Here is a 26242-nt window from a genome sequence, read left to right as displayed (position 1 = left end):
TTTTGTTTGTTTATTTGTATCAACCGCAGGTGTTTTGCGAGAAAGGGAGGATGTGTCACTCCGACGAGAAATACGACGCCGTTGGCAACCGGAATTTCAATCGCTAGTTCTGCGGAGGGGGAATAGGATTCCGCTCTGTGTGTAAGTGCTGCATGATTGAAATTTCCTAGAGATGGGATTTCGTGTGCTTCTTTGATTCGTGAGGGTTTAACATTTATATTGGAAATTTATACCTCGATTTTAGCGCTCGGATCTCGTGGCTTAAAGTTTTACTTTTCTCGGACATTGCAGTTCTCTGCTGTATTACGTAAAAAAATGAATTTATATTCATACGCGCTTTCAGCGGCGCGAGAATTTACTGCTTCTTCACGAATTATTAATCAAAAACAATGGCCTCTTTGTTAAAAATTAATTGGAACGTTACGTGAGTATTCCAGGCACGGCGTGCGATGTTCGATCGCCGCAATTGGTGAATTATGCAACTGCTCGGTATTCGGAAACAAAAGAAAGCTAATTATTAAATAATTGTATACGTGTGGCGCGTGTTCGTTTAATGATACACCCTATCCTAGCAGGCCATATTTCACTTTTTTAATCTAATTTAACCCGTCAACCAAATGTGATTCATACTTCCCTTCTAATTGTAAGTTATATTACGCGTAACAACGCGCGTCTCTCGCCCTGAAAACGCCGCGATAAATTACGAAAAAGGAAAAAAACATTTCGCATCATACATTTCACGCGGAAATTCCAAACACAATGGAGAGCGCTACGGCGTACAGCGAAAAAAATTGCTCCTGTTTCCCGGAGGCCCTACTGCAGGTATACTGCTCCTTATCACTAGCTTTTAAAAATGCAGGACGGAACAGAGGCGCGGCTAAAGGCTATAATTTCTTTGGCTACATCGATCCAATTTATATACATAAACGCACAGAGGGAGAGCTGAGTGTCTAATGCCGGAAAAAAGGCTTTTTTCATCAGAGCACTCGTCTTCAATTAGACCGAGCGTATACAGTCACGACTTCCCTCTCACGGGAAAAGCGATGCAGGACACGCAACCGGATTATCGAGGGATAAGCTCACTCTCGCGAGCTTCGCACACACACATGGCGGGATCGTCTGGCTTATCCGCGAACGAACGGACGGACGGAAAAGCTAAGGTATATATATATATTGCAGCGTCACGATAACAAACACATTTGATTATTCAGTGACGCGCTTGTGTTATGGCTATATCTGCAGCGCACTGGTATATCCCGCTTCGGCTCTTTAGCGATTTATTCACCAGACGTAGAGAGAGGGAGAGAGAGAGAGAGAGAGAGAGAGAGAGAGAGAGAGAGAGAGAGAGAGAGAGAGAGAGAGAGAGAGAGAGAGTGATATCACGGCGCGATTCGCAGTCGGGCTGAAATATTGAATGAGCGAGCGATGTTCGATTGCGCATGTGTATAAACTAGACTTGTACTATAGTATGGATGCGCGAGATTTTTCGATCCATTGTTGATTCTTGCAGTTGAATAGGCGAAAATTGGGACGTATAAATCTGCGCGAACGTTTCATAGATGCAGGCATTTGAATATGAGAAAGGAGATGTGCGTCTTGTCGGGCATCTCCGTAGCGCGATCATCGATACGATGACGCTTCTGAAAAGCGTATAATTCTGCGCACGTCATGCCTGGAAAAAACAATGTCACTCGATACAATATAATATCGACAGCATAACAAATGATCCGCCCATTGATATGCGATATGTACATAAATAACGAAACCGTTCTATACAATAAGTGCATAGCGGAAACTTATACGGTCACTTCTGTCTGACTCATGATAAATACGCATCGCGAATGAGTATACCCCATGATATAAGCTTTAACAATAAATCCGATCTCGTTACACATTACAATTCGCCGTGAATTTATTTACGATCGAGACTCCGTACGTATACGAGCATTTATATCCAATCGACGCGGACCATAAATATTCTTAAATAGACAGCTGTGAGGAATCGTCGAGAATTTTTCTTCTCTCGCGTATACAGAACGACTGTGTATGGAGAGAGAAGAAAAAGCTTAAGTTCAGCGCATTAGCAATACATCTTTCTTTCGAAGAGGTTCCACATAAAACTTTTATTTATACGCTAGAGCGTGATGTATAATCCCGAAACATACGTACACACATCGTTCCGGAATACGCTTTCAATCCCCCCAAGAGTATAAGCCATGCTACTATAGCGAGATGAAGAAGCGCGCGAAATCTATACGGCGCATAACCTTACGATTTCGTTCGATCCCTCAACGTCCATCGTTTCCAGTCAATCCGTTTCCGCGCTTCTCTTTGTCGTTTAACTTTATTATCCCATCCGTCGTATAATAAGCCAAGCTATCAAGCTATTTGGCTGAGCTATTCGATTCCTTGTTAAAGAGCGCAATTTTTCCATGGAGATCAGGATGCGAGGGGAGAATTAAAAAAGATCACGTTATTGAGATTTTTCGCAGATTATTTTTTACGAGCGCGCGGCGAGAGCAAGAAGTTCTACGGCAAATAGGGGGCGATAAAATTAACTGGAGCCTTAATTCAATTCGGCGGAGGTCAGCGGCTCGATTAGCCTGACGAATAGTTTCTATTAGCATTCCGCGGAGGACGAAACTAACGAGAGAGTGCCGAAGCGCTATAAAAATAAAATACGACGGGCGATAAAGTGGAGGGGCAGTTACATCAAATAAGCGTATATGCAAGCTGCGTCGCAATTTCATTTCCGCGGTAATGCGCCGCGGCAGTTATGTCTTCATCAATAACAATTAACTTCGAGAGAGCGCAGATGTGTAAACCACGTCTTGCAGCTATACGCTTAACGTGATTCTATCCGCGACGCCATTCATCGTGTAAACGCCGGCGTTACACGGCCAAGTGTTTCGCAGTTGTGGCATTACGGGAAAAAGTATAGCCCTCGACTCGAGAGCGCCGTTATCCTGATTCTGAGCTATAAGACGGGCCTTAGTTCACCCTCTCTTTCTGGCAAACGATAACTGCGAAATCTCGACCGCACGAGTCCGAACTACATCAGAGGAGCACACGGCTCGTGCAACGATCGATAAGTGGACAAATCGAGCAGCAAAGCGTGAGCCATCAGAGAGCAGCCAGTGACCCGTTCTCTACCCTGCAGTGTCCCTGTGTTATACTAGGGTCGAAGGTATACGTTATATACATATACGTATATAGGTATCGGCGCACATGGCTACACCCGCGAGACCATCAGGGCCGAAGGATAATGGCCGAAAGTGAGAGTGATCGTGAGAGAATGAGATAAGGGAGGAGTCGAACGTACTGTAAATCTGTTACTTATATATATATATATATATATAGCGCGCGGGCGCGGGGGTATACAGCCGCGTGCGATGGGCTATGGCGGAGGAAAAAGTTTGGGTGATTTGTCGGAAATTGCAGACAGCGGCGAGGCAAAGTTTTTCGTATGAAATTCGCGGAGCCGCAGCAACAGCAGTAGTGCGGCGCGGCTTTAATTGGACTTTTCTTCGTGGCTTTTTGCGCTCGCCTGCCGGTGAGCTCTTTTCTTATAAGCAATTAAGTAATAGACGCTCTGACAAATGGTGGTATTTTTTATTCGAGCTTTGCTGTGATATTAGAGGATGGGAGCCCGTACGTCAATTTCTTCGAGCTTATAGCCTTTCGTTCCCGAATCTATATGCGGAGCTTTCGGCGAATTTAATTTGGCCATGAAAGCGAGAGGCTACGATAAAGAACGATAAAGTGCAGCGCGCTTGGAGAGCGACCAAATGGACAGAGTTCTGACGGGTATGTTGACCCGTGCATATACATAGGACTGCGTGTACGAGCGTTGTTTTCCCTGAGAAACTTTTGATACTGTAATCAAGTGGACTTGTAACTCTGAGCTACAAACTTGCAATTTTATGCAGACTGACGGAAGTGTTTTACTCCTCTCTCCGAGTTCGCTGCAACTTGGAGACTTTATGCGACCCTTGTATTTGTCCACAAATGGACCAACACGTGAATCTACACTATTCTCGGATGCTCGCTCTTGAATTACAATTTGTAACGATGCAACCAAAACAGGAGAAACCTTTCTATGAAATATTCTTTCGAGCACGCTGCACCAAATAACATTGCAACCTCCGTCGAGATGCACACCGTCAGATAGCACCGCCTTGCAAAATCTCGGAAAATTGACGCGCTACACGCGGGCTCGTTACCCTTATAGCGCGTAATTAATTGTCAGGTCGCCACCGCGAGAACCGGCACAATAGCGGCCAGCGTTTCGGCCGGCATTATATATCTACGTAGCGCGTATGCGTGTCTCGTACGGAATGCACTTGATACGCTGCACTTTCACGAGCCGGTGCAGCCTGCTCCGAGGCTTTCTATATGCGGGCTTGCGTAATATTCGGACGCTTATGACCAGCCGAGCGCACGTGTCCGCCTATGCATATGCAGATATAATCCGAAGGTGCGTTGCAGCGGAGTATCGAGTTTGCGCGCGACAGAGGTTCGGTTACCCGGCAACTGCTTTGAGAGAAGGAGGATCTCGCGCGCGAGGCTGTGAGACGTGATTCATCAAGTTTCGAGGTGCTTTTTGCGCGGGAAGTTCGATTATTGTCGCGCGCTGAGTCTGCAGATTTAAACGAGGGAATTCCCCCGATACATATACAGCATGTTACGTATTACTCGCGGGAGTTATTGGTTTAATTGAAAGAGGTTGCGTGTATCCAGCGGTGGTGAAAGATAATTATTAAATTTTACATTCAACGTATAAACAAAGTGCATGGAAAATAAAAGCGGTCGTTTGCATGTAATTTCGCCATTGATGACACAGCGAGCGCAGAAGCCAATAACGCTTCGAGTAGTAACAGACGGCTATGTTCAGCCCGCCGTATTCAGCGTTTTTGCGCGTCGATACGCAATTTTGCATACTCGAACAATTTATTAACCATAAAGCTCGTTCTCAGGAGTCATTGAAAATAATAAACAGGCTAGCACCAGGGGTTACGTTCAATTACCATGCGCACATATCCCCTGTACATCAACAACGACCGCGGCGAGTTTCAATAACGATATCTTCGCGGAGCAGCGCGCGAGAGTATCCGCTGAAAAACGGACTATATTATGCCGAAGCTTACGTAAAATAACATACAATCTGGTGTAAGAGTTATCTAATTGCCGCGCGAGCATCGTAACAATGATTTACGACCCCCTGCATATACGAAAGCCCATCGCCGCGCCGCGCGGCCGACGGTAATAATCAAGTATCGGAAAAAGGCTCGTTAAATTCGCCGAGCTCGCGGGCTCATGCGAAATTAAACGGCAATATAAATATATACGAGAGCTGCTGGGAATCCAATTGTCGAATCTTTTGCGCGGATTTTATTTTATCATACGGCTCGTTGATGGACGTAAATCCCAATGAAAATTATGAAGTGCGCCACAGTATGAATAATAATGAATCGAATCAGCTTGGAGTTCGGTGCACCGAAAAATTGCTTTTGAATTACCGAATGTATCATACGCCGATCACACTCGAAACTTGGTCGGCAATTTTATTAGCTCCGCCTCGTCGATACTCGTTCAAACAACTTTTTCTCTCTTTCTCTACCTTACGAAATAGGGCGCGCGAATAACCACCACCGGCTGTGCGAACATATACACACGCGCAGAAAGAGAGCCGATAATCAGGTCGCCCTCTTCTCTATAGAAATAAACTCGCGAGGCGGATCCACTTTGAGTCGGGTGCGGGGCGCGAGTCATACAAACTCCGGCCGATAAAACTATCCCAATAACACGCCTGGCGAGACTTCAGCTCTTTTCAAGTGGCCCCCAACAACAAAACAGTAGCGAGCAGCTCGAAAAAGGAGCGATAAAAATTTCGCTCGCGCAAAGCTAGATTCCGTGTCGACTTTCTAGAATCGATCGGTAGAAGCCACTACGGCAAAGTGCAGCAGCGAATCGCCTGAACAATGCTCGCGCCGAGAAACTTGGCCGGATGGTAAATCTTGTAGGCGAGAACGGCGGCGTCTCCTCGTAAAGAGGACTGTTTATCACGCGAGATTCATCTTCGCGCGTCGTCCTGCGCTGGAAAACGGACCGACTACTATCTCGCGCTCCACTAGCTACATGGAAGCGTTGAATCTCCCGTATAAATCATAGCCGCGAGTATATGTATCTAATTTCTCGGCGAGAGATCCTATACCTATCAGCTGGCTGCGGCGGGTGATTATTGGTTCGCGGTTCAATGACTCGAGAACTGTGTGCACGTGTGCGTGCGTGTGTGTGCTGGATGACGAGAGTCGAGGCGATAATTGCGACGCCGCGCTGTCTTAATTATCAGCGACCGATGAGCCAAGAGAGAGAAGTGCTCGACCTCTTGATGGAAAGTGTGTGCAAGCATCAGCTGAAATTGTAGAGGAGAAGAGTTAATGAGCTTTCCGCGCGGATGTGAATTGAATAATAATCTGAAATGTCGGATGTGTTCGCCGGGGTTTCCGACAATTTCGTTCCTAAGTACGGATCAAATTCGTTATAATATCGTACACCTAGAATAACTTCCAGCTCTACATACACATCGCTGATTGAGCCCCTCCAGAAGAACCAGTTTCTCGTTGATTGCTTAATCCCCCACCGACGGTTGACACTCTGTGCAATAAATTAACAAGCCTCTCTACATTCTCGACAGCTGTATACCGCTCTCGCGAGTACACACACGGCTCGTAAAAAACTAATTAGCCAAACCAAGCGCGAGCAAACGCGTATAATAAACTGCAGGGATATAATAAAACGCACTCGGCTGCTGCCGACTTTATACAAAAAGCAAGTTTTCCAGAATAACCCTCGCAACTTTCCGCGGCAAAAGCTCCTTTATTTCGACGAACGCACCGCGCGCGCACACACAGCAACAAAAAAGCCGCATATACACCGGGGCCCCTTTTTACTCGCTCGCGAACTCTATAGAGAGCGGGAGAACTTTCAGTGAGCCGGTGGGGCAAATCCAGGCCGGCTAGATTGTAACTTGCCTTGAAGCCTCGGCTCAGCAAATCCTCGGGGCGGGCATTAATTACCCGTAAACGCGCGCTGCAGTTATTGCTCGCGAACTGTATAGTTGTTCGACGATCGTTGCCCCGAAATTCCGAGGCTGTAAATCCCGATTTATCGGACGTAAGCGATCGCTCGTCGTGTGCATGTGTTACATATAGGTGTTACACACGATGTCGCTCGATGAGCTCGTAAACGCATAAGAAGCTCTCTCTCGAGTTATGCGCCGTTTTTTCTTGGCTGTAGGGCGAAGTCGATTAAAAGTTGGGTAACACACAGTGTGTACGTATAGTCGGTGTAAGAAGAAACTTTAGCCAGTTGCGAGAGACGCTATAGGCTATCCGTATCAAGGCGATCGAGTCGGAAAATACTCATCGTCGCTCGCGCTTTGAATTAATTTATCAGCAGAGGCCAACGGCCTGCGTTCGATTCGATACTAGTTGCGAAGTTTTTCCGAGCGATTGCACAAAGCTGCAACTCTCGCTCGAAAGTTTTCCACTGCAAGAGATTCGCGACGACGCGTCCGACCGCAATTATTTATTACACATACACGCCGGAGAGATGCGCCAAACTCGGTGCAACGCAGAAATGTAGCCTTTGCGCAATTGCGGGATAGAGAGAGAGAGAGAGAGAGAGAGAAAGACCGCTGCGGATGGGCCGTTTTATTATTCAAGAGCCGCAATGATTCATTGCGCGAGTCTCTCGGCTCCCTCGAAAAAAAAATTGGTCCGAGAACCTACTTCGTTGTTGCGCGACGTGTATTGCTGCGCAGAGCGAATGATTAGAGAATAATTACGATCACGGAATCTCGCAAGCGCGATCGCAAAAAAATCAGCCCCTCCCCAAGTGTTATAATACCGTTCGAAAGAAAGTGTACACATACGTACGGAAAGTGTTACGAGTGCGCGCGTTCGGATTGTACGAGTAAAATGCGATCGGCGGCCGTTCGGCTCTAAAAGCCTTGCGCGTACCCATACGCCTACGTAAAATTCGTTGGAGCCATCTAATCGAGATGCCTGTGGTAGCGCGGCGCAGCTATTAACCTTTTTCGCGCGTAAACGCCGCTATAGGCGAGAGCTTTTCCATGAAGAGAGTGCAGCAGCGGGGCAGCTATGTAATAGCTCTAGCGCTCGCGGACTGGCTTCCTTTTTTTGTTTTTCTTCTCGGCGCTGTACGGTACGCGGCGGAGCTATTTGGTTATAGTGCGGGAACTAAGTAGATTCCTGTGTTTGCTGATGATAGTGGGACGTGCATTTGTCTCCTTTCGGACTGCTGCGGATTTGGGCCGTCGGGATAGGAAGAGGGTGTTTTATTTTACTGGGATAAGCTTGATATGACGGGTAGTATTTTTTCATCGGATTTGAATATTTCAGCGAATCTCGAGTGTTTTGACAGCTCGAAAGAAAATTACCGTAGGATCCAATCAGCCCTGTACACGGCAATTTGCCGAACGTGCTATAATTCTATACGAAATGAATTCGTCGGAATTCTCAGCATCCGCTTTCCCGCGCGAGCCTAATGAATCCGTCGAGAATCGGCGCGAATGTTTACCTACGCTACATACAACTTTCGCTAATTAACATCGGGCTCGAAAAAAGGCCGTCGCTACCGTAAATCTCACAAAATTAAACATTAGAGAATTTCCTATACACACATCGACGTCTGGTTCAAGCGCGTTACGACTCTCTAATAAAGCGACGACAGCGGCAGCCTCCAATCAGACGCATACGCAGAAAACACGAACACATACGCATGCAAGTGCGCCGGGAAAAATCGCGTCTGCAGCGGCAGCTGCAATCGTTGCGTAAGTGTGCGCGCATGCGAAAAGAAAGTTTCGCTTCCGTAAATTCGATACTCGAATATTACGTGAAGATCGACTTTGGAATTTTCATGAGACCTGTTACGCGATCGGACAATCGCACCGCTGCTGCACTAATAGCCCCTTCTGCGCCGGCACCACTGCGTCGATATGTGCCGTTTGTACGACTTCTCGCACATCTGCGCGCCCGTATCCGCAATAACGAGTTTTCCTCTCGGCCGAGTCTAGAAGGACTTATGGAAATATCTCGGCGGTTTGAATTGGGTTTTTTTCCCATTTTGCCAGGGAAAAATTATCACACCTCGCGGCGACGAGGCTCGAAAACACACACTTCCCCCAATTATTCAAAGAGTTGCAAAATAAAAAACAGCATGTTCACGCTCTCTCTCTCTCTCTCTCTCTCTCTCTCTCTCTCTCTCTCTCTCTCTCTCTCTCTCTCTCCCTCTCTCTAACGATCGCCGGGAGTAATTACGCTCGAATTCAAGCAGTCATCTAAAATTGGTTAGCCCATTAGCCGAGACACACTTGCAGCCTGACTTTCGTCATAAAAATCCTTCAGTTTTCATCATCTACCAAGGAAATTGCCCTCTCTTTTTCGCGCGCCGCGTGTGCGATAAAAAATTCTAGCGCGCGCGATCGCAAATTGCCCCGTGTGGTTGTTTTTCAAAAATAAGATTACATTCTCTGTCGTCAAGGCGTGCGTACACAATGCCGTATACGTCCTCAAGTTCTCGCGGAGCGGAGAAGTGAAATCCTTGCGAGTATCCCAAGAGACACCAGTTGCGTCTTTGGCTCGTCTCAATCAGAAGGGCAAATGTAGGTAAATCACCTATCCGAGGCCGTAAGACGGACGAGATGACGCGAGATGACGCGTGCGTGGGAGTACGGAGTCGATTCGGGATGAGAGATAATGTAATGTAATACTCACGCGAGGGCGTAGAACTTGGGGTCGCTCCATGGCGAGTAGTCGTCGGAGGGAACCCGCCTGACTTGGACTATGTGAATCTTCGGACCCTCGGATCGATGTGTGCCGTTGCCCTGGCGCTCGACCCTGTCGGCGCAGGCTCTTAGCATTGACTTGACGGACGACTGATCGCACGTGCTCGGCAGGCACAGTCCGATGAACACCTGCCTCGTCTGTGGAAATGTCACACACTCGTGAGCGAATGAGAGCAAGTCTACTCGGCGAGACAGTGAAAAAGGACGCGCGCTCTAGTTCCGCAGCTGACTGGAATAAAGGGATAGCGATGCGTTTTCATTCCTGATGTGCTGTATAGTGCTGAGAGAGAGAGAGAGAGAGAGAGAGAGAGAGAGAGAGAGAGAAGAAATTGCCTCGGATGCGCGACGCTATTTCGCGACTCGGCGCGTGAAGGACGCTCTCGGGGCTTCTTTGTTCGCGGTTTTGTTGTTATTAAAGCCGCGAGCGACGGCTCATTCGTTTTTCGGCCTGACAGTACGTTTAAGGGCTGGTAATGGGATAGCGTAACTATAGAGATGAATGGCTCTATTGCGGCTATGTATAGGTCTCGATTTAACGATATATTGATAGAAAGCTCTCTGTGATGATAATTTTGAAATATGAAGGCCACCGCTCCCGCGGTGTAATTTTTCATTAGGTCCGATATCTATTGAGAGTGTGAGTGACGCGCGAAGAGCGCGAGGGGGCCATAGAGATTGATTCTCTCGCTATACTTTCGGCGATAGGATCTTGCGAGCTGGAGGACCCCGTCAACGTCAGCGTCAATATTGTTATCGACGTATACGATATTCCGAGCGGATTTATAGAAAATAATAGGATAAAGCAGACCCCCTAGAAGACCTCGCTCGCTCTCCACGATATTGCGCATAGAAAGTTACACACGCCCGTCGCTTACGTTGTAAATAAATCGAGAAAAATAATGCCGTATCTCTATCCAGACTGATTCGCATACGCAACTCGTTACATTTATTAAAGACGATAATCACGCATGCATTATTCAGCCGCATTGCAGAAATCGTTTGCAAAAAGTATAAAAATCTCGGTGAATCGACGCCATAAACGATACTCTATTTCACAGAAAGGCCTTTAATAAGCTCGCATAACGTAATTAAAAATAAAAGCCTACCGCGCATGCAGATCGATGCTTTCTTAACGTTTCGCTCTTTCGTAATACGCGCCATGTAAGAATCGACTTCCCCTCCGCTTATATCGGCGTATGTCGAAAACCGGACGACGGCGACTCGATGAGATCCCAACGGTATTATAAAATCTCTCCCTCCCTCTCTCTCTCTCTCTCTCTCTCTCTCTCTCTCTCTCTCTCTCTCTCTCTCTCTCTCTCGCAAGCGATAAAACGCTGAAAGTTACATGGGCCCGATAAGCGCGTAATTGTGCTCGATCAATCTATCAATTTCCAACGATCAACCCGTTGCACAGAGCGTATAGGCGGTGAAAATTCGGCGTCTATAGACACTGGAAAAAACACATACACGCGACTGCAATCGCGAGTACACGTGGTTACGCAAGCGCCACGTAATGCAGGTAATTTATGTCTCGGACGGTACCCGCGCGCGCGACTTTTCTTCTGCGGTGGACCGCCTGCGCGAGGCGCGAAAATAAGAAAAAAAAGAAGGAGAGGATCATAATGACCGAGTGCAAACGTTTTCCTTTCGGATTTCGTCACAGCCGCGGCGGCGGCGGTGCGACTACTCTCGACGAGTGCATGTATACCCGAAGTTTGTGTGCGAGAGAAGAAAGTATAATCCTCGTCGGGATAAATTTGCTTTCGCGGAATTCATATTGCCGCTGCCATACTATACTGCGAGTTTTCGACGCCGGCTGCGCGGCATTTATATGTATGTTTTCCGCGCGACGGGGTCGCCTACGGCGCGGTTGAACTTTCATTAGAGACGTTATTTTGAAAGGGATATTCCGAGTAATCTTCGGACGAGGATTTAGATTTATTTCTCGTGAGAATTTTTCGCGGTGTACACGCCGGGACGTCGCTGTTACGACACGATGTAATGTATACGCGGACAGGGAATTTCAAACGTCATTAAATTCGAACTGTACACGCGATAAAACAAAGCAGGAAATTCAAAGCTTCGCCGTATATTTTTGCATGATCGGCCTTCCGAATCCAAAATCCAGAACTGTGCGCGCTTCAGCGTTTAAAATACGAGCCGCGACGTTTCGGCTCGTCGCTCTGCGCACATATATAGATATACACAAAACTCGGGCTTAACGCCTCAACGCGGAAGCCTCTCGCGCGTTATTTTTCACGCGACGACGCGCTTAGGAAGGCGAAACGAGATATTGTGGCTATAGTAGTCCCTTCGGAGGTATAAGCTCCGCGACGTTTTTCAGACCTGCGCCTCGATAAATTATGTATCGCCGGATTCCATGCGCGGAAGCCGACTGAAAAATGAGCCTGATGTATCATACCCCGAGAGGATAGCTGCGTTTACTTTATAAGTCGAAACAAAAATATACGAACGCACGTCGGGCGTAAAAAGTGTGACCGGAAGCGATTCCCGAGGTTTCGTACAAATCAATTCGCCGAACGTTATATGGGTGGCGTTCAGCGGGCATATAAATCTTCGCGGATTTCCCGCGCGCGCGAGAGAAAAGAATTGAATTTTTCAGGCTCGCAATAATTTTCCCGCAATTTATCTAAGCCGAGTTTCGAACTACGCACACTCGCGTTGTGTGATCGATGTCGGAATCATCGTTGCGAAGTATAATAACACTCGATACTCACCGAGCTCTCGATATCGCTGGGCAGCATGAAGAACATGCGCGTGACGTAGAATTGCACGTGGAAGGGTAGGACGTCGGTGGCGTTGAGCTCACGACAGAGCGTGCTCGAGCCGAGCCAGAATCCATTTCCGAAGTGGTACTGCGAGGAGTAGCGTCCGCTCGCGTCCGACACTGCAAAAAGTGAGAGTTAGCCGCTCTGTGCGAATCTCGTAGCTATCGGATAACTACCGTGTAGTTTCTTGCGCCTTTTTGTCTCTGGAAGCGCTATCCCACCGGGGAATTGAATGGAATGCCTCTGAGCATGGGATGATTGGATTTTAGTCCCCGTGTTTGTTATTATTGACAATTTGCGCGGTATAGAAAGTATAATACCGATTAAATTCAATACCCGTTACAAATATTACGCAAACGTTTTCGCACTCGCACGTATTTACATACAAACTGTGTACCCCCAGCATCGAGCCTAATGACTCGTCGTTTCCCAAATCAGTACGTTGCTCGAATCGCCAGGCAAACAAGCAAATTGAACGTTTAGATAATCAGCCCCTGCGCGAGCGGGGGAACGCCTCGCGAGCATCCTTCCGAAAATTGCGAAAAAATATAACTCTATGATGCGTACCTACTCCCTCCAAGATTAATAATCGATCCCACACACACGGCATAACGAGCGCAGAGCTGCAGTACTAGCAGCGCGTATCGTGCAATTACCAAAGCTCCCGATCCGGAAAATTGTCGGACATTGTTCCGGACGCGAGTATAAGGCTCCGACATTTAATTAGTAATCGCGCGCGCCAGTCTGATTAGCAGCGATAGGCATCTCTTTCCTTCCCCCCTGTGTAAAGTCGAAGGAGCAACGACGAGAAAGGATACTTCCGCCTCTTCCCTCTCGGCGTGCGATTTTTTCTAGAGGAAGCTGAGACGCGCCGGCGTACGTGGAAAATCCTCAGGTATTACGAGGGAACGCGTGTATTACGGGAGCGAGCGCCGGGATATCGTATATGTATGCAGGTGTAATTCAGCCGACTAGTGCGATAATCGAGAGCGAATGTTTACTGCATTTGCGTATATAATACTGACCAAAATCGGGCCGAAGCCAACAGTATTAATTACGTTATTTTATTGATGAAGTTTCAAGAATATTATATGAGCGTGGCAGAGACAATCCTTAGGAAAAATACTGAACGTATAAAGCCAAAGGATCTTATATACAGAAATACTTAGCGTAGGCAGTTATAGCCTGAGCAGCCCAAGGAGTACATCCAATAAGACAGTGTTAACAAGGGTGGCACACCGCTATATGTACATTCCGCGCGTAAATTCTGATTAGGGAAAACTATTTCCTACGGAAATAGTGCCTATGCGCCATCTACATTCGCTTGCCGGAAAGTTCAAACGGTGGAGCAAAGGACAGTCCATCCAAGCCGTTTTATTTCACGGCTAGTATGATTTCCACGCTACTACACCTGACGATATATTTTTTCTCCGTGGGTAGATTTTTATGAAGGTGGTTAGCATAATTTGATGGCTTAGTTTGCGGATATGTCCCTTAATTTCGTACTTCGCCGTAACGCCTTGATCGTAAAGCGCGGCACAAGGTTCCTGCAGTCACTGTAATTTTGACGAACAACGATTCGCTCTTGCAAACGACGACTGAGCAACTATTATTATACACAGGGGAATAGGGCAGTGTAAACAAACGACTGCCAGTGAAAACTGAAAGCGCCGATTTACCGTCGATAAATTCCGAAATTCATACCTTGCGGTTGTAAGTAGGTTCCTCTCCGCTTCACTCTCGCTCGCGTCTGTGCGTACCACTTCCGAGGCTAATTGAGATGCCCGGCCGCCGCCGCCGCAGCAGCGTCGTTTTTACGCGAGTTTCATTAGAGCCCAGCATCTGTGATTTATCGAAGGCTCTTCAAATTAAATCCGCTAATCGCTGCAGGTAAAACTTCGTCACTCGTAAACAATGTCGAATCCCTCGCTCGCGCGAGAGAAAGCAAATTGTTGTCCGCATCATCTGCTCGATCTTCGAAAACTATACGGCCGTTTCATTAATCATACGATCGCCTGCGGCACCTTCTTATACCTTCGCTGCCGCGCACGCGATCATCTCGAAAATCAAGCTCGTTGCAATTTCACTCTTGAGTGTATAGAAAGCAAAAGCGCTGACCTTAACATTGATTATTCTCACGCGATATGCACATGTGCGCGCGGAAAATCTTTCGGGGAGGTAAGGCGACTTGACCGGTGTTTTGCACTGAATACAAAGAACCGCGAGGTGGAGGTTCATTGCCAGGTTGCGTAAACACACCACGGCGACGAGGAGTAGAAAGTGCAATTTCGTGTGGCAGAGCCGACGCCGCTATGCGGTCGAGTTACATCGGCGAGGCATACATTTTCTCTTATTACGAGAAGTTATTAGCGGGACGCTTCTCCCATGCGTGCGTCCGTCTCTCTCTTTTTTTCGCGAGCTAGCAAATTTTCGTTGGGATGACGGAGATCGCGTCGTAGTCGTTGTTTTGGAGACGCAGCTTTTCGCGGACGAGAGTAACGAGCGCTTGTTGGATGAGCTTTTTTTTATTTCAGAGCGAGTTTGCGTATACACAAACGTCGGCTGCAGTGAGCTGTATTTATCGCTCGCTTTTATAATACTGGACTGTGACAAATATCGAAAATCCAAGCCGCTTTGAGAACGAGTAGGATCGAGATTGATTTTGCACGCGCTGAGAAAATGGACATTGAGAAATACCTAAGCAGGCGTTTACGGTCTCGACTATTTTATTACATGCACGCGTTGTGCAACGCCCCCTGGTCAGAAATTTGTTTAGGCCAGATTTACAGTCCGCGTCTTAGATACAAACACATGCTCGGGTCGAACTCTGCAAAGTGGCCAAACGCACAGGCGAATGATATACATCTGATGCGCGTGTAAAAGTGCACGTGCACGTAAAATCTAGGCAAAAGATCAGCGACGAACGTAGAAAGTATCCATAGAGTATTGCGCGCGCAGAATGTATGCCCCTCGACGCGTGCATTTCGCCTGCGCGATGTTGCAAAATTTTAACAACCACGAAATATTCCCATTCTTCGTAATGATAATGAATTTATTAAACGAGGAGATCGCTTGCGCAGTAGCGAGAGGGACTTTCCAATGAGCAGCTGTCTGATTAATTTCCAATGAAAAAACGTCCGCTGTATTTTCAAATTGAAGGTATACGATACACGAATAACGAGGTCATTCCCGTCTAACGACCTCCGCGAAATCGCGTATACCCCTTCATCCGAAAAATAACAACAATTACGACTGCTCTCCTACCCTCTCGCGTATATCCGACCGAGCGATTTTCCAGAACCGCAGAGAGCAAAGAGTCTCTCGTATACACACTATAGGCATTAATTCGCTAATAGGTAGTCTCGAGTTTCTGCGCACGCACGATAAACCGAGAAAAAAAGGAAAAGGAACCGAGAGGAACACAAGCAGCAGCAGCCGATCTTTCTTCTGATCTTGAAAAATGAGGTTGCACCGAGAGAAGTGCAATAAAAAGCAGAAGGGGTACGCGCGTATACCTATAAGTGCAACCTCTGAAAGTGCATTATGACTGCGTAACTTTCGTGACGGTGCGCTCGCTCGCTCGCGTATATATAATTGCGAGACTCTGACACAATATTCGCCAAACGCGATTAATGCCTAGTGTGTGAGAGAGTTTCGTAACGCAGTGAACCGGAAGTTTGCGACGCCCAATATCCGCGACGATATCGTGCGCATACGTTTCTGCTGTTCGATAATAGCCCTCTCTCTCGTGCTCGCTCGTCTTTGCGCGGGAAAAACAATAACGCAGAAGCGAAGCTGATGCCGTGATCGGTATAGGCAGCTTAATTTAATGACAGGCCGCGCACTGACGTGTAAAGATATAGAACGCGAGAGCGTCTGGCAATGTAATTGCAGGCGGTCGATAAGTAATAATCAATAATTAAATTAATGAAAGTATACTAATGGCGCGAAATAACACCGCGGGGAGGAGGCGATCTCGCGATGCAAATTGATACGCCGCCGCGATTAAATCAGAGAAAGCTCCGACAAATTAGCTGGGGATTTTTTAAAAGCGCGAAAAACACAATGTAACCGGTCCCCGCAATGCTTCGGGACGAGTACACACGTAATGACAGTCCGGCGAGAGTCATATGAATCGATCGTCGAGCATCTTCATGCCGCTGCAGTAGGGGTCACTCTCGCTTTCTATATAAAGTTTCGCGAGCTGCAGCCGTGCACGAGAGTCCCAATTCCCGTTCTGTGCAGTTGCGCCACAACTGCACGTACACGCACACTCGCACACGTAAGCTGCACCCATATACACCGAGGCGGAGCACTACGTGCACATACAACGCGCCAAACTTGATTTTAAGGCGCTGCTTTCTCAGCTCGACTCGCGAGAGAGTGAAATCGATTCTCCTTTCTGGCCTTTAATTGTTCGTACGCGCGGGGATTTCGACTCGTCGAACTTTTTTCCTGCGGTATCGGAGCTTCTCGGAGAAAAATGAAAGCCGCGCGTAGTTTTCGGGGCAGGAAAGAGAGAGGGAGGGAGAAAGATTCAAGTAGGCCATATCGAGCGTTTCAGTCATAACGAGCTCTCGGAATCCGTCACCCGTGACCGGTGCACTGCAGGCCAGGCCGAGCGCGCTTGCGATTTAGTTTTGAAAGAGATATAGATTATTGTGTTTTGAAACGTTGCGAAAGCGGTCGTTAACATGTACTTTTGCATTAAAACGAAAGTACATCGTATATTGATTTCCAGAGTCGTAACGTCGGCTCGTTGCGTCGCGCCTTTCGCGTTGCGCGCGTCATCGATTTCAAAAGTTATGGCACTAGTATACGAATGCTAAACGGGTAATGGATCTACTTTGAGCGCTGGAAGTGTCATTGTCTCGAAACAGAATGCACAAAGGCCGCGCACTTTCCATCTCGAACGGCTCCGTGTACTGGGTATAGCGTCGAGAGCGCAAAAAGCCAGTTTACCCTCGATCGACTCCGCGCCGTTTCAGCATACGCGCGGGAAACGCGTAACAAACATCGAAAGTGAATAGACTCACACTTGGCAGCCCAGAGCTCTCCCCTCTTGAGATTGTTCAGGAAGGTGGTCATGTCCCTCCGGCACTCGCTGCCCACGTCTCCCGGTATCTTGGTCCACCTGAGCGGGTCGTAGAGATCGACCAGCCACTGGATGCTGTTGGCGCTCTCCTCGAGCCTGTCCCTCATGAAGTCCAGGTCGAACTCCTTGGACCTGGTCTTCTCCTCCTGCTCGGCCACTTTCCTCAACTGGGTCTTCCAGTCGAGCTCCGGGTTGTTCTTGCTGAACTCGACCACCGGCCTGTGTCCGCCGACGTCGGGCTTACCGGTCGCGTTGCTGTTCGCCACTTCCAGCTTCGTCGGCGCTGCACCAGCACTGCTCGTCCTGGGCTTGCTCAGCCTCAGGATGTTGGACTCGTTTCCGGCGGCATCGTAGCACTCCAGCAGACAGAAGACCAGGAGCAGGTGGGACCAGTAGATCGAGGCCATGTTTACCAACTACCAGGTCGCGCAGGGATGATGTGCCGAAGAGCGGATCGCATGGACTCCGTGTGTCCGATTAACCCGACAGTGCTCTCGAATCGCCGGTTCACCTCTCACTGCGGAGACTCGCCGCGTCGTTATCTATATCTAAGTGCGACCGCGCACACCACTGCTGCCATTCACCTGCGTGCGTACACGTACACGCGCGCGTGTGTGTGTGTGCGGCGACACGTGCGGAGAGTCGCTCTCGTTAGGTCTCACGGTGCGGGAGGAGCTGACCGGTGTTGCGGCGGTCCATTCTTCGGCCACTTTCCTGCGTTATCGTCGAGTCGCGCACTGCAGGGGAGCGTGTCTACAGCACCGCGACTACGCGCGAGGATCGATCTTTGGAAGTCGGCGGCGGTCCTCCGATGCAGAGCTGTCCGTGGATCACACGCACTGGCAACTGAATGAGCGGCGGAAGGCGAATATCGCAGCGGTGGCATTCGACGCCGGCCTATACGGGTCCCCTTTCTCCTGAACAGCGACGCACTGCATTTTCCTCTCGCCGCCAAGCGCTGGCACACCGCTATGGCTATAGACATGCACACGACAAAATATCGTGCGCGGACCTCGATGAGGAGCCGGCCCCACTACTCCAGTGTACCTGCTGGTGCTGCTGCTGTTGTTGTCCTAGCCGTTCGCTCCTTTTGCCACTCTCGCTCTCGCTGCTGTTACCGGCCGTCGCCGTCTCTCTCTCTCCCGTAGAAATCGTTACAATGCACGTGCTGCAGCAGCCGAGCCTAATGCGAAACTTCCTCGCGAATTGATGGGCCGTACTATAGCTCTCGGCTGATGAGCGATTGGCAACTTGCGCGCGCTTGCGACACGCGCTTCTGTGGGAGATTTTGGTGCGCCGGACACGGCGGATGCAGGTAATGCTGTTGGGTTTTTTGACGGATTGTCATACCCCTTGCAAAATGCAGGTTTGATTTATACGCCGACGCGGTGTGAGATTATGAAAAAAGGTATACGCAATGAAAAATTAAGAGCGCGCAGTCGTCTCTCTTGACCAAAAAAGGCCGCGCGCTGCGCTTTGGCGAAAAAAAGGGTAATCACGCCGGTCAGCCGAGAGCTGCCTGCGGCAAAAACGAGGCGCATCGCTCGCGCTTTCATTATATACCTGGCGCGACGAAAAAGTGTTACAATCAAATGGCAATCAAATATTCCGTTACTGCAATCACGCCCGTAGCCGGTGGTAGCTAGGCTCTTCTTTACGAGCGCCGCCATCATATTTTATTGGCCTGCTAACGCGGCCGCGAAACGGACTTTTCTTTTTTGCGGCCAACGACGACAGTGATAATAAAATTCTCTCTCCCTCTCGCTCTCTTTTTCTTCGGCCGAGGATAAAATTTCGAGTACAAATAGATCGGCGATTTATGGAGCGAAAAACCGACCCAGATCATAGAACGTGCACATTTCCCTAAGGCTAGAGCTGTATCGAAAAATTTTCCGGTACTTAGTTTTCCTAATGGAAACTTATAAAAATCGCGCCAGGTTTTCCTCTCCGATGCCGATCGCACGTGTGTGGGTGCACAGCTTCCGTCTCTCTTGTCCTGCACTTCGAGCCTTCGTCCTAGCAGAGTAGAGCCTCGTGCACCGGAAATTGCATACGCCCAGCGGCGGAAACGGCTTCGCGACATCGCGTCAAAGCTGCATCATGTCGAGCCACGGGGACGTACGGCCGAAATCCTGCAGTACACTGCTGACCTGGATTGTGACCAAGTTCTCTCTCTCTCTCTCTCTCTCTCTCTCTCTCTGTGCTTCGTTGATAGAGAAAGCGCTTATCAGATTCTAGAAGACACACGGCAGCTCTATTGTGTTGCGAAATTCCATTATCTTGATTTCAAAAACGTTCGTTTGCCATGATGCAACGGCTTTTCAGGATGTCGATGCGCATTTCACGAATCCTCGCGCGCGCACTTTTTTCCCGGAATGCCCTCGCCAAAGTGGACTGCCTGAAAAATCCCGCGGAAGAGAGCTTTCACCGCGAGCTCGATTTGAGCGCACGTATACGTGTGACTAAAAAAATATTTTGATTTACGCGCCTTAAAATCGCCGCCGATCGCTTTTATTGCGCAAGCGCGTACAATCAAACTTTTCGCCGCGGCGCGCAATTACACACCGCATCTGGCTGAAATTCTTCACGGGTGAAAAATTCCGGCGAGTAAAAGCTGAAACCCGTCTAATCCGAGCACACACACACACACACACATACGTAATAAAAGAAAAATTGCAATCCAGTATACGTATCCACGTACATTTTCCTCAGATTCCAGGCCAGCATAATCAGATCGAGCCGCGCGCGCGAGAGTTACGTTGCTAATATACGGCCGCCTGAGAACCCCCACTTCCTCGAAAATTTTTCGCATTTCACACAAGCTCTTTGGAATCTCTTAGCGCCTCGGCTTACGCAACGCGCCGGCGTATGAGCTTTCTACGTGTGCGATCGAGCTGCACCGGCAGGTAACCGGTTATTCGAGAGAGGCGACCATGTGATCGAGATAAATCCGCGAAAGCCGCTATGTCCATCGTTCCGCTCGTCGCTGCTGTCGTTGCACCGAAATTCGCACAGCTGCGCCCACTTTCACCTGTGCCGCCTCTTTCCTCTCATTTGCACCGCACGAAGGTACTCTCGCAGGTTCTTCTCGGGATGACTGACTGAGTGCTTAACCCGACACTCTCGAGCTCGTGCGCGTCAGTTTGGCAACGAGAAGCGTGGGCGGACCGAATGATAACGAGCTCGAACGCTCTCGATAATTTACCACGACTTTTATCGCCGGCTCTTTATTAAAAACGCCGCGCGCAATTCATCAGCGGCGGATAATTCGATACCGACGTAATCGCGCAATCGTTAGGGGAATTAATAAACTTCGCTCCACTCGTGTGCGCGCGCCGCGGCGGAGTCCCAGACGCAAAATGCAAACCGGACTTAATCGCGGAAGTGAAAGTCGATACATCGGCGGAAAAGCTTTCCTCGGAAATGATTTTCGCAAATGTCATACGCGTAAGAGCGAGCGAGTACGTGATATGTGCTAGTTGCCGTACAGGTTTGGATCGAGCGCGTCCATAAGTGGAGTGAGTATGCAGAGGCACCACCTACTACTCAGGCTTATCGGCGCGTGTAGCTGCTGGTACTGGCTGCAGTCGGTAAGGTAGGCGGGTGCTTTGACATCGCTGGGTACTGCGAGTGATCGAGTACTTTTGGGATGAGAGGATATTGATACTTGATTTATTTTATTGTTTGATATAAATCGTTTTCTTGCGAATGATAACGTAGTTCTTGGCTGTGCTATTCAACTGCTGCGATGGGTTAAATTTGATGGATTTTGAAAAAGACTGATAAGCGCTGTTATGCAACTGACCCGATGTTTCGAATATGCAAATCTGATGAATGATTAACTGCAGCTAATCAAAATTAAATGTTCACGAAATAAGCGACGCAAGCGTCTGGAAAATCTGTTCAAAATACTGTTTGCTGCCTCAGACCGTGCATGCTTGCACTGAAAATTGATCAAAGACATCCAATTAGCAACTTAGCTTGCAAAAAGCACGAGAACTATAAATAGTTTAGGCCCCAGTTTGTTCTAGGCCTATATCGGCGCAGCGGCACAAGTCAGGATGGCCGAGCGGTCTAAGGCGCTGCGTTCAGGTCGCAGTCCACTTCTGTGGGCGTGGGTTCGAATCCCACTTCTGACAATATTTTTTGCCGACGCAAGCTTTATTACAATGCCTCGAGGCAGGTCGAAGCTCACCGCGGCTTTTGGGTGGTCCGAACGAGGCGCACGATTCGCAGATGCGGCCGATCAATAGCACTCGCGTGTCTGCACTCTTTCGGTAATTCATACCGTTAGTTACTCAAAATGTACAATTCATCCGACTGAAACACAACCTTTCACTAATATGCTTCTCGAGTTCCTCAGCTCATCAACTGCCTTTCTTATCAAAACAAAACATCGAGAACAATCACGCTCCCATCTAAATAACGTTTTTGTCTCTCAACCGCCCAAGAAGCAGCTGCGTCGGACCGTTTACCGCGTCAATTTTTCATCATTACCTCGTGCTTTACCGTAATGAACGCCGCTCATTATTATACGATCAGCCTAATACGAATCTCGTTCACCGTGCGCGGTCCGGACGAAAAAACTCGACGCACGAATAAACTAGCCCGTGTGTACGCGGTAGCGTTCACCGATACATCACTATACTCCGACAGCCCAGAATGCTATGTACTATAATAAGAAAAAAAACCACGGCATTCTAGCGTCTAGAGGAATTCATCACGTCGTTCTACAAAAGCCTCTGATGTGAGCAGGTAAGGCCTCTCCTCAGCAATGAGGTAATCAAGGCAAAACCATCATTCGATTATCGCGCGCTGAACCTCCGCGCACACGGCCCATCAGCTCATAATGACAAGGTACCCTCCTCGTGTCTAGCTGCATCAGCAAGAAGCTGCTGTGCCTCGTACACTGCATCGCAGACGGTAATTGATTGGCGAAAAAATGCGGGCCCGCTAATGCGTACGCTGCTGAGCGTGGTGCGATTTTGTCTCGCGGCAGCGACTGGGGCGCATTCTGTGCCAATTGCAGCGCACTAACTCTGCAGTCGACGATGAATAGGGAAAAGAGGAGCCGAGCGCACGCGGCGGCATTAGCGTCACACGAGCATCAGCCATCTGGCGCATAGCGGTTCTTGTGTTTGGCGCGCGCGAGCGCAACGATTTTGCCCTGAGCTCTCCGCTGCCGCCGCCGCTGCTGAAGATTGTCTCCCGCGAGTACAGTGTGGTAGTAGTATAACTCTCCGAGAAACCCACTTTCCGCGCTGCGCACTCGTCCGTCTTTCTAATAGGGGAGGCGCGAGTTCATCTGTCCAACGGAACCCATTCCTCTCCGATGCGCCTGATGCGACGCTGCAGGAGCTTTAAAAACGCTTAGCTTATAAACCGACTGCGCCGCCGCGGCAGATTCATCTAATATCCGCCGCGAGTCATTCGTTCATTCATGCAACTGGGACGACGAGGACGACGAGCTCAAAGGCACATCGCCGCTCGATCGATCGTCTCTCTTTGCTGCTGCAGCTGAGTATCCACGCATTTGAGTCTCTCTAGTTCGGCACACGCGGCGCTGCGGCTATTGAATAATCGAGCCTGACACTTTGACCCGTGCGCTATCTACACGTGCGCGCGCGAGGGGATTCCTCTCCTCTACACGTATACGTAATAGCAAGCGTGTATACAGACCAGGAATCCCGGGACACGAAGTCAGGAAACGCAGTGCGAGGAATTTCGCTTTTGCGCGGAGCGTCGGCGAGAGCGATGTCTATAATTCTGTCCCGGCTGATTATTGCGCGAGTGAAGCTGCTGCAGCTTCTTCTGCGTCTTCTCTACTACTCCTCCCTCGGACGTATATCTCTCTCTTGGTGCTGCAGTATTATGCTCTATCTGTTTTTCCTCTCTATTTCTTGAGGCGCGTGCGTTAGACGGACAGCTCGCTCGTGCTTTTCCACGCAGACACGGGGCGATGAGTCACTTTACTCTCGCGCGCGTGTGTGTGTATGTGCGTGTGCGTTTTGAAGAGTCAATATATGTGGAGGTCCAGTCGTCGAGACGTCTTTATTTAGCGGGTCTCTACGCTTGTCAACTTTGCGGCATCGCGTGTGTGCGTCTGTGTGTATTTGGCCTTTATCTCGCTATTCCACGAGGATTTGCGTTCGCGCGAATAGAGCGTACTAATGAGACTAACGCGCGGGTGTGTGACTTGTTGAAGAATGCGCTTTCAAACGGGTTATGCATTTTTTTGCGTTGCTTGTGTGTGTGTGTGTGTGTGTGTGCAAACTCTTCTGTTAACAACATCAGCCTGTGTGTTTAACGCTCGAATGGTTCCGGTTTTCGAGATGTAATATAAAATCAGCTTTTCTTAGTTTTTAACCGCATTGTGATTATATATTTCACGAATACCTTTAAATTGTTTCGTTTTTTCGTGTGAAGAATAACTTTACTTCTATTGCAGCATTTTTACAATTATTATTTACAGTCAATTTTTTGCAAATATCAGTGTGTTTAGACATTTCTAAGACATTGAATTTGACATTTTAATATATATTTTCTAGAGCTTTAGCTGTTATAGCATGAGCGGTTTAAGACGCAGGAGAGGCTGTTTTGGCATAGATGGCACACCGCTATATATGCACTGGACTCGCAAATAGCGATGAGGGAAATAGGAAAGAGTCTATGCGCCACCTATCTCCGCTGACCAGAGACACAGAGTGTTGTAACGGTAGGGGAAAAGGCACGTACATAGTCTACGATACACCATACTGACTGAGACTGGATTCGCAGCTGTTTTTAATAAATATATATATAAGTAATTTTAATTTGAAAATGTAAAAAAATATTGTCCTCCACTACAACGAAGATCCTCGGAGCGCATCTAAAGTTTCCGATTCACATAAAAATTTTGCTCTAAAAAACGAAAGGACAATCTCACCCTACGAAATTCTAAATCAAGCAAAGCCATCCAATACCCTCTCCGAAGCATTTTTCCACTCGCAATACGAGTGTACAGCACCACCTCCTGCTCGTAAGGAGACACCTCCGCGCACGGCGTCGACCTTTGCTCGCGCGCGCGGCTGCAATAAAAGCGCGGAAAGACACAGAGTCGCGTGCGATCCCGTGTACAAAGGGTGCAGAAGAGAGAAGCGAAGAGATATCCCTCTGGGAAGGTGCGAGCGGTCGCTCGCCGCAACCAAAGCCGCCGCGTTGGAATGCAGCGAGCGCAGAGCTCTCGTATAGTCGAACAAAGAGAGAAAGAAGAGATAGACACTACTCGCGAGAGAGAGAGAGAGAGAGAGAGAGAGAGAGAGAGAGAGAGAGAGAGAGTGAGAGAGCCGCGGGGGAAAACGCCGTGGCGGCGACAAGCAAAGGATGAATATTGAGCTAATGCTTCTTTTCTGTCGGGGCAACGACGACGTGCACTGCTCTCGTATACCAGTGCATAGCGCGCATACACACAATTGCGATTTCGCGCCAGCGGTGCACTTCGTCTTCCTCCCGCGCCCGCGCGCTCGATCTCTTTTGCGGGGAGTCCGCGCAATGTGTTCCACGCTTGAGATCCGCCGAAGGCTTCAATAACAGCCTCTCGATCTCTCTCTCTCTCTCTCTCTCTCTCTCTCTCTCTCGTCTCCTCTCCTCTTCTCTAGGATAGCAGCAGCCGCAGCAGCAGTAGTAGCCCGGGCTGCATCAGCGCCGCGTCAATAAGCCCGCGCGTATAATTTATCGTTTGATTCGCCGCACGAGATATTGCACGCGCGCGCGAGCGAGCTTTTTGATTAGATCTCGTTTTTGTTGGGGCGCCTTTTATCTTACTAGATTCTGAGGCGAGTGATGGAATTTCGAGCTTTTTGCGCGTATGCTGATGATGTTTCGCACAAAGGGAGAGAGAGTATAAGGACTCCGAGTAGGCTGCTGGGAGTCGGTAAAAATCCAAATTACCCCGCGAGAGCGTGTTAAAAAAGGATTTTATATATGCGCAACAGGTTTCATGAATTTATGTGCGAATGTACACATCCACAGATATTAAAGCCGCTCGTAAATATTATAGATATTCCCGGCACGTTTACACACACACGTATGTGCCTCGTGTGAGCGCGCGCGCGCGCGAGAGAGAGAGAGAGAGAGAGAGAGAGAGAGAGAGAGAGAGAGAGAGAGAGAATACAAATGGAACCTATCGTGTGTGTGTAAAATTAATTTTTTCGGATAATTTATCGCGCTCATTACGACGAGGCGTCGACACGTGTGCTCGGCGCTCGTGTACTCGCGTTGATTATTATAATCATCGCGAGCCGCAGAGTCCTTTGTACAGTCGATACGCTAAATCTCAAGCGAAGTGGAAGAGGAGAATCATCGCTAAAAGACGTACTGCTGAAAAAGCCCCGTTTTTCTGCTCTTATACCATACTCGTACAACACGCAGCGGTGCAGCAGCACACCATAAACATACTTCGAGAGAGAGGTGCGAGCTACTGTTGCAGCAGCAGAGAGCTGTGTTGTT

At 48.6% G+C, this 26242-nt stretch overlaps 1 protein-coding gene and 1 non-coding gene across 4 annotated transcripts in view; one reads left to right on the top strand and one right to left on the bottom strand.

Annotated features, from left to right (window-relative positions):
* LOC100121418 (nose resistant to fluoxetine protein 6) overlaps positions 1-26242 on the bottom strand; it is a 93176-nt gene that overhangs the window by 44883 nt on the left and 22051 nt on the right. The window contains exons 1-3 of one of the 3 annotated variants that reach the window (XM_008214245.3): positions 17697-18999; positions 12610-12779; positions 9801-10009 (exon numbers count right to left, since the gene is read on the bottom strand). In XM_008214245.3, coding sequence (XP_008212467.1) covers positions 9801-10009; positions 12610-12779; positions 17697-18162 — 845 coding nt within the window. In that variant the 5' untranslated portion in view covers positions 18163-18999. Of the gene's footprint in view, positions 1-9800; positions 10010-12609; positions 12780-17696; positions 19000-26242 lie in introns of those variants that run through there. The other 2 variants (XM_008214242.4, XM_031923694.1) reach the window with 2 other exon arrangements.
* On the top strand, positions 21811-21894 carry TRNAL-CAG. Its single transcript has one exon. It is a non-coding gene; the product is annotated as a tRNA-Leu (tRNA).

Source organism: Nasonia vitripennis, chromosome 2, assembly GCF_009193385.2.
Source record: "Nasonia vitripennis strain AsymCx chromosome 2, Nvit_psr_1.1, whole genome shotgun sequence".
Lineage (NCBI taxonomy): Eukaryota > Metazoa > Arthropoda > Insecta > Hymenoptera > Pteromalidae > Nasonia > Nasonia vitripennis.
Note: the sequence above shows the minus strand (reverse complement) of the source record. Positions and strands in the feature narration are given on the sequence as shown.